Below are 9,179 nucleotides of genomic sequence, written 5' to 3'. Positions count from 1 at the left end.
TTCGGTACTATATTAATCGCGTAGGAAATCTAGATAATTAAATTGGCAAATTATACTTATTAAATTTTATCGATCAAACAGGAATTAACATAAATAAGTTATTGTAATTGCTCGTTCAATGTCGACGGTTCCGGAGTACATGCATCATACCAGAGATTGTCGGCGATTATTTTTCCACTTGCGTGCAACGGAATTATCGAAATATAATTATCTTCGAATGGCTAAATGGCACTAAAACTGATATAAAAATACAGATTGAACATACAGAGTGAAATAAGAGAAATTCAGTCAAATTAAATTAAGTTAAGAAAGAGAATTAAGACATTTTATGATATTTTATATTGGAATAGGATGTAATATTATATTATATATTTATTATAAATTGTTGCGAAAGACGTGGTACTTTGTCCAACGGATAGAAATCCAAAAAGAACAATTCTTGGCTCTCTATGAATGGAGAAATACTCGATTGGCGAAGGTTTATTTCAGTACGCATGATGTAATTGTGGGGTAATTTGAGTAATCGTACTGTCAGTTGAGAAACGAGATCCGTTCCAAGGCGATAATTTAAAAGATAACCACCGTATATGTGTATGCATACACACATACAGTCATATGATTTGATATGTGAACTGCATTCTATTCTTAATTTCTTTTTAAAACGATAAGCGAGTTTTACTTTACGAATTCCTTCATCGGGTATTCTAATACACAGAAAAAAAGGACATTATTATTTTGAAGATATATTCAGCTTTAACATGGAAATGAGATTATATTACGTTAATTAAAGAAAGATATAATTGCTTACTCGAATAAAGCCATTTTATATAGTTCAATCGAGAAAAATATATTCTTATGATTTAAGATTTAATTTTCTTGAATGGAAAAGAAACAATGTTAGATAGAAAACAACATTTTTAAATCAAAGATTATAATTTTCTTAAAGTAGAATTAAATAATTATATATTCTTGAGATGACAATTACAATAATAAAATAAGATATACTATAATATTGTTAAAATTTAAAATTATTAAATTCTTCTAAGGAGATTATAAATTGTTGCGTATACAGGGTGGTCCCGAACGTTCCAGCCAGACTTTGAGATCTTATAGGAAATTTAATTCTGAACAAAAAATTTCCTATAAACATGGGTCGAAAAATGCTTCCTTAAGAAGTTATCGCTCAAAAATCTCTGATGGAGGAAGAGCAAAAGGTGAAAAGAAAATGAAATGAAAAGAAAATGAAACTAAATAAATTTCTTGAAAAAAATGATAAAAAATAAAAATCTTTCTTTTATGAAAATAAAATAATTTTTTTTTTAACTAACTTTTATTTTACTACCCTGTATACGAAGCAATGAACGCGTTAGTTTAAGTATATAAGTTTTGATTTGACACTTATTTTTTTTCTGTGTATATGATGAAGAATTTTTACAATGTTTTATTTATAAATAAGGAATTGTTTTAGACAAACGTATGTAAGAAAATATTTTCTCGAATTATACGCGAAATTTTTCATCTATCGCACTTGTGTATTAAGTCTTCCAAGGTACGAAGAAAGCCAGCAGCGATAAGTTTTATCGCGATGTCATTTAATGATTAATCGAAATTGCAAATTTCCGACAATATATGGGAAGAAAAATGAAAAAAGAATCTCGTACCGACATACTCGTGTCGCATTTAACTTGTAAGCCCGTGCCCGGTAAACAATAAACCGGAAAGCTGGGTGCACAAGCGCTCTTCAATATTTACATCGGCGAAATGGATATATTACCGGATTAGAGACGTGACCCCCGTGGCTTTTTAATTATACAAGCCTCGGTGCACCGGGACATCTGCCCTATAGAAACTCCTCCAGTCGACGAGAGGAGATCCGTTCCCTCGCTACCGAGTATCAATTACATTGTTATTATTACAGGGGAGTAACCGAACAGAGATGCGGTCAGAGATAATACACTGGTATAAGAGCATGCACAACAATGGGACAGGTACACGCGGCGTTAACCGAAGCGCGATCCCTCCCCCCCTTGCCCCCCTCGTCGTGCGAGCAACGCGATAGCCATCGCGCGTGCAACTATGCGTTTAATTTGGATTTGCCGCGGAAAGAGAAAGAAAGAGAGAGAGAGGAGAAGAGAGGATACGTGTCGCGAAAACGAGGGGTACGCGCCCCCCGAGGGAGACCCCGTACCTTCTACACGTGTGCGTACGTGCACGCATAACGCATATACGCGTATCCGCATACACGCGATATATATAAAACGAGGAGTTGCTTCTTCGGGAGATTTAGTGAAACATCCGGGATGACGAGCGAAGCACAAATGAGGAACACGGATTTCAGTATAGCCCGTATACTGTCGGACGATCGCGGTTGTTCCCCTAAATCGCGGGTGGATCGCGAGAAGGGGAGGGACGTCGAGCGGAAGCCGCGCGTCCCGGCCCTCCCGGAAGCGAGGGAGGAACGCGAGGGGGAGACCCGACGAAGCGAGGAATGCTCCGACAACGTCGTCGAGACGACGGACACCTTCCTCGCCGGCGCGACGCGACCGGAAGTGCGAAGAGCCGATTTCACGTGGCTCCAGTACACCCGGTACAGGCCGCCGAAGCTACCCAGGAGGTCCTACGTCGAGAGGCGGACCAAGCGGCGAATGGACGATCGTCCCCGCATCCCGTTCTCCTCGTCACAGCTGCAGGTGTTGGAGGACAGGTACAGGAGGAGCGCCTATCTGTCCAGAAATGATGTCATCGAGATGTCCGCGATGTTGAAGTTGCCGCAGAGCAAAGTACGTATTGAAAAAAAAGATAAAGGAAGATCCTCTCTCTCTTTCTATCTTTCCGTTCTGTGAACAATTGATATCGGTAAATTTGCATTCATCGATTTGTATATGTCATTGATATGACATAAGGTTTTCCGATGTAAAAATGCACGTTATATCGATGTTTCCCCGCGGATGTATTCAAATTTAAATTGTTTCATTTCGCGCGATCTCGGTAGGTAAAACAGATCTCTACTTTATCAGTTGGTAAAATAGATCTCTATTTTATCAATCTGTAACGAGATTGCGCGAAAATGATAGATTATGCGATTTTATATGTTCCTTTTTTTTTATAGATAAAGATCTGGTTTCAAAATCGTCGAGCGAGACAAAGACGTGAATCGCTAAATTCCACGATAGCGGCGCGATGACAGGACGATAAAGGAAGAGTCCTGCAAAGTCCAAAAATCCTGAAGGATTTTTGTCAAGGATTGATATGTAGAGGATCCGAATCTGGATTACATTTCAAGTGTGACTTTTTACATTGCAATTATTTATTTTACGCATCCTTGATTTTTGTACAAATACAAACTTATAATAATAATAATATATATTTTATTGTATGTATAAAATAATGATGCGCTATATTATTGTATATGTAACTGTTAATGGAATAAAAAAGAGCGAAGCTATATATATTATTATTATTATTATTATTATTATTATTATTATTATTATTATTATTATTATTATTATTATTATTATTAAGAATGCATTTCTTATGGAACAATTGTGTAATTTTTTATTTTAAGAAGGAAGAAAATTTTTTGCTGCATACTTTTAACGTATGAATCAATAATAAAAATTTATCCCAGACAGCATGAAAAGGCCAAAAGATGTCTTAGGCCGGTATTCGTAGTCCGATCTTATATTTAAGATTGTCTTAAGTCTGGTTCGAGGTTGACTTAAGACCTCATTCAACCAATCAAATGACTGTGTATACATATATATAATGGAGACCTTTCTTCACTATAAAACAAAATATAAAATATAACAAAATATATTGTAAGCAATTTAAAAAAAAATAATAATATACCAAACGATATAAAAAATAATTTTATAATTCGTTCTAGGAAGAAGGGCATGTTTTGTAATAAATAGACAAGACATGTCAAAATACTGTAAATATCAAAAACATTAATACTAAAAATATCAAAATATTGTAAACACCAAAACTCTATTTGTTCGTAATGATGAAAAAATTCTATGCTGTAACAGAAAATTCTGTTTTACACAACTTATATAATATCAATCTACACGGGACACATTTTTAGATTGTTTAAAAATCAACTTAAAGAATCTTAAAATATGTAATTTTAGAATATGTTTTAAAAAAAACAAATAGAAGAAGAACTGCTTTGCTTATCGTAATATTTTTGTCCTATTAAAGAGATAAAATGGAATAATATAAGGAGGGATATAAATATCTCTCTCGCTCTCTCTTTTGTTTGAGAGAGAATGAAAGAGAAAGAGAGAAGATTTCTCTCCTCTGCGTATACAGGGTGTCCCAGTTATCTTCCGTCATCTTTCAAAGATCGACAGATTCCTGAGATCATTTGAAGACGATTTTTCCTCAGCAAAAATGTCAATGAAGGCCATCATTTTTTGTATGTTCCCGATTTTTGTCATCATACATCTTTGCAATTAAGTCTTAAATTAAAACTCAACTAAAGTAAACTCTGTTTAAAATTAATCGAAGAATGTGGTTTTATGTAATATGTTAATATTTTATTTCTACAAAGCTTAGTTTACGGAAAACCCCTTATTTCCAATCACTTATAATTCGAAAATTATTAGTGCCTTGACATCTTCGTTGAGGAAAAATTGTTTTCGGATGATCCCAGGAATCTGTCTTTGAAAGATGACGGAAGATAACTGGGACACCCTGTATAACTTGACATTTAATTTAAATGTCTACCGCGAGAGGTCGCTCTCTCGTCTCTTGCTTCTCGCTTTTGTTCCAACACCGGCTGAGCGAGTGAATATGTGTGCATCGTGTTTAATTTATACATATGATAAGCACACACAAAATATCGAGCAATAATCTTTTTCCACCATAGAGTAGCCCTACGAATCGCGGTTTTAACATAACGAATACGACTAATAATGCCGTTGCAAGTTCACGACGTTCAGGTAAATTACCCGATTTCAATCAGGAAACGGGCGTTCTTCCCTCGAGATCGAGTGTAGTTTAAACTACAAGGTTATCTTCGCATCTCTAATCGCCTTTCGCTATCTAAATATATTAAATTTCGATTTAAATTTATTCTCGTAAGCGCAAAATAGATGAAGCGGAATTATATCCTGGAATAATTTCCTTTTCATTTCGCAGCAAAATGTCGTGGAACCAATGCAGGTTGATGCTCCTGCAGAGGATAATGATAATGCTGAGGAAGAACCGTATATAGTAGAAAATCCGACGTTGGTACGTATAAAATTCGTTCAACTTGAAAAAGATTCAAATCCGTATTTTCAAGTTTATTTTTTTTCATAAATAATAGAGGTATAAGACTCGAAATATAAAATTAACAAATTAGTTTCAATAGGAGTCGAGCGTCGATGTTATGACACATTTATTTATTTATTATACAAACAAAGGCATAAAACAAATAAAAAATAATAAAAAATAAAAATAAAATTAAACAAAAGAATAGCGAACGTTTTGACCCTATTTTTGGGTCATCTTCAGCACAAATGTAAAAATATAGCAAAGGTGTTACATATCTGAATCGATGAGATAGGATGCTGTCCAAAGTAATACTATAATAAATGTCTCGATATCTCATTTATTTTGACGATGCTTATGTAAAATAAAGGTGAAACAAAATAAATGGATAATGTAAACTAATATAAAATGAAAAAAATATTAAAATTTAACGTAAAAAGATTAAAAAGATGCAAAGAGTTAAATGTCCATTTAAAAAAAAAAATTTTTAAATAAATATAAACTGAACATAGAGTCAAAAAGAAATAAAAATTAAAGAAATTTTTATTATTTTTTATTTGTTTTATACCTTTGTTTGTATAATAAATAAATAAATGTGTCATAACATCGACGCTCGACTCGTATTACTATTGAAACTAATTTGTTTATTTTTTTTAAATTTATTTTTTATAAACAAATATGCAAATAATGTATCGTGCTTTCTTACCTTCTCAGGATTTAGAGGTATACGCCAACAGTTATACCGGACTTGCAAAATTGCATAGACTTGTATATATCGCCGATCATTGTCCATCGTTGAGAATAGAAGCATTGAAAATGGCAATTACTTATGTGATGACCACATATAACGTTTCGCTTTATATAATGCTACATAAGAAGCTCGTTGAAGCTATGGGCACCCCAGGATTACCGGATGTGGCGGCGCAGTCTACTTCACAAGACGTGTTAACGATGGATCAAACATGGGTAGAGACTCGATCTAAGAAAGCTGCTCTGAAATTAGAGAAATTTGATACCGATTTGAAAAATTACAAGAGCAATTCTATCAAGGAGAGCATACGAAGAGGCCACGACGATTTGGGAGATCATTACTTGAATTGCGGTGATCTTGTTCACGCCTTGAAATGCTATTCCAGAGCACGAGATTACTGTACTAGCGGCAAACATGTTGTGAACATGTGTTTAAACGTAATCAAGGTCTCTGTATATTTACAAAATTGGTCGCATGTACTTAGTTATGTTACCAAGGCTGAAGGTACACCAGACTTTCCAGAATTGCATGGTAAAGATAACAATCAGGCCATAATTACAAAATTAAAAGTAGCAGCAGGTTTGGCAGAATTGGCAACAAGAAAATATAAGATGGCTGCGAAACATTTTTTACAAGCATCCTTAGATCATTGCGATTGCCCCGAGTTATTGTCTCCCGGAAATGTGGCTCTCTACGGAGGACTTTGTGCTTTAGCTACCTTTGACAGACACGAACTGCAAAAACAAGTTATATTTAGTAGTTCCTTCAAATTATTTCTAGAGTTAGAACCGCAACTTCGAGATATAATTTTCAAATTTTATGAATCAAAGTATGCATCTTGTTTGAAATTACTTGATGAGATAAAGGATAATATTCTTTTGGATATGTACATAGCACCTCACGTAAATCTGTTGTACACGCAAATTCGAAATAGGGCCTTGATACAATACTTTAGTCCTTACTTAAGCGCAGATATGAGAAGAATGGCAACTGCATTCAATAGAACAGTATCTGAATTGGAAGATGAGCTCATGCAACTTATTCTCGATGGTCAGATCCAGGCTCGTATAGATTCGCACAATAAGGTAAGTGATGCTTGCTGACTTGATCTTATACAACATATTTTTCCATAACAAATATATAATACTTTTAAGTGTATATTTTTTAAAATTATTTACAGATTTTATATGCAAAAGACGTCGATCAACGTAGCACCACTTTCGAAAAGTCTATGAGCGTTGGAAAAGATTATCAGAGGCGTACGCGTATGTTGATCTTAAGAGCCGCAATGTTGAAACAACAAATTCATGTAAAGGTAAATTATAGTTAAAGAAAATCTCTTTATCTCTCTTTTTTTTTAAGATTATGTGAGCTCTTCCATTGTCGTACAGTAACTGTAGAAAATTCATCGTAACGTCTTGTTCATTCAAATTCAAGTAACGAACTAAGAGTCGAACGCAGACGGTTGTACATCAGTTTTGCAAAAATTAATTTGACTTTGTATTGTCTTATTTAAAAACACACTGTTTATTTTGATAGAGTCCTCAACGCGACAGTACACAAGGAGGCGAGATGTCGGTAGCACCTGGAAATGGCACTTTAGCAGCAAAAAATTAAAACATGTTTGATATCTTGTGTTCTGGAAAAAAGAAAAAAATTATATTTATGCGTGTTAATTGGCACGATCATCTAAGCATGAGATAAGGTTTCATCTCTGCATCCGTCATGTTATTTACATTATTTCCGAAGTCTACGTTCTGTACCTCATTTTCAACATATAATATATGGCATGTATATAATATTGCTACACATTGTGTTTATAAAAAACAAAGCAACGTTTATATATATATATATATATATATATATATATATATATATATATATATATATACATATATATAACCTTTCTTTCAATTATGATTAAAGAATCGTAATAGAGGAAAGTATGTAACATAGACCAACTTTTTGATTAATTAATAAAGCCATACTAATATGTTCTCTTTCACGCAAGGAAATTATATATTGAAAAATCGTTATTTTTAAGTTTTACACAAACGATGTGAACGAACCTAAGACTTTAACATATTCTACTGGGATTTAAAATAAATTCATTAGATTAAATATACGTCCACGTATCGTCTATAATATAATCCGTATATTTTTTCAATTATGTATTTTATTTAATTCCAAAGAAAATTAAAATAATCTTCGTTCTGTATATTTATTGTGTATATATGTATATTATTATTTTGTGTGTGTGTATATATATATATATAGGGTGTTTCAGACCACCTGTACCACCCATTTAAAAACTAGAGAACTGGTTATTTCAAAAAAGTAAAAACATTTTCTTTACAAATTGGGTGCGCTCTATCGAATGCTGATGTTTTCAACTTCTGCTTCTGGCCGGAAATAGGCGATTCAGACCGGAAGTGCATTTTTTTAAATGGAATCCCCCTTTTTCATTGCATTATTCTTGTAGCTTACCAAAACACTATAATAAATTATTTTTCCATGAAGTACTTTTCAAGTTAGAGGCTTGAAATCATTTCTTAATTTTACATAAACCATAAAATATCTTATAAAATATTCATTCTTCGATTATCTTACCTTAATACTTTTATGTACAAAATAATGAGAGGAATCAATTGGTGTAAAGAAAACATACAGTTGTTTTTAAGAAAAAATATGAAATTGTTAATTGCAAATTACATATTTTTTCTTAAAAACAATTATGTGTTTTCTTTACATCAATTGATTCCTCTCATTATTTTGTACATAAAAGTATTAAGGTAATGTGATAATCGAAAAATGAATATTTTACAAGATATTTTATGGTTTATGTAAAATTAAGAAATAATTTGAAGTCTCATAACTCGAAAAGTATTGCATGGAAGAATAATTTATTATAGTGTTTTGGAAAGCTCTCGAGGTAAACTATAAAAATATGCAATGCATGAAAAATAGGAGATTTCATTTTTAAAAATGCACTTCCGGTCTGAATCGCCTATTTCCGGCCGGAAGCAGAAGTTGAAAATATCAGCATTCCATAGAGCGCACCAGATTTATAAAGAAAATGTTTTTATTTTTTTGAAATAACTTCTCTAGTTTTTAGGTGGTACGGGTGGTCCGAAAGACCCTGTATATATACAGGGTGTCCCAGAGCACC

At 33.2% G+C, this 9,179-nt stretch overlaps 2 protein-coding genes across 2 annotated transcripts; both read left to right on the top strand.

The window, feature by feature from the left end:
* The first annotated feature begins 1,739 nt into the window (after window positions 1-1,739).
* On the top strand, window positions 1,740-3,311 carry LOC105249317 (homeobox protein engrailed-1a). The gene is made up of 2 exons (XM_011254684.3): window positions 1,740-2,780; window positions 3,110-3,311. Exons 1-2 carry the CDS (start codon window positions 2,301-2,303, stop codon window positions 3,182-3,184), a joined length of 555 nt encoding a protein of 184 aa, XP_011252986.1. The 5' UTR covers window positions 1,740-2,300; the 3' UTR covers window positions 3,185-3,311.
* Window positions 3,312-4,763: 1,452 nt separating this feature from the next.
* On the top strand, window positions 4,764-7,841 carry LOC105249316 (COP9 signalosome complex subunit 1). Its single transcript, XM_011254683.3, has 5 exons — window positions 4,764-4,946; window positions 5,146-5,238; window positions 5,974-7,095; window positions 7,191-7,325; window positions 7,550-7,841. The coding sequence occupies exons 1-5, from the start codon at window positions 4,920-4,922 to the stop codon at window positions 7,625-7,627; spliced, it is 1,455 nt and encodes a 484-aa protein (XP_011252985.1). The 5' UTR covers window positions 4,764-4,919; the 3' UTR covers window positions 7,628-7,841.
* The last annotated feature ends 1,338 nt before the right edge of the window (window positions 7,842-9,179 follow it).

The sequence above is a fragment of the Camponotus floridanus genome, unplaced genomic scaffold, assembly GCF_003227725.1.
Source record: "Camponotus floridanus strain SB8 unplaced genomic scaffold, Cflo_v7.5 scaffold65, whole genome shotgun sequence".
NCBI classification, from domain to species: domain Eukaryota; kingdom Metazoa; phylum Arthropoda; class Insecta; order Hymenoptera; family Formicidae; genus Camponotus; species Camponotus floridanus.
Note: the sequence above shows the minus strand (reverse complement) of the source record. Positions and strands in the feature narration are given on the sequence as shown.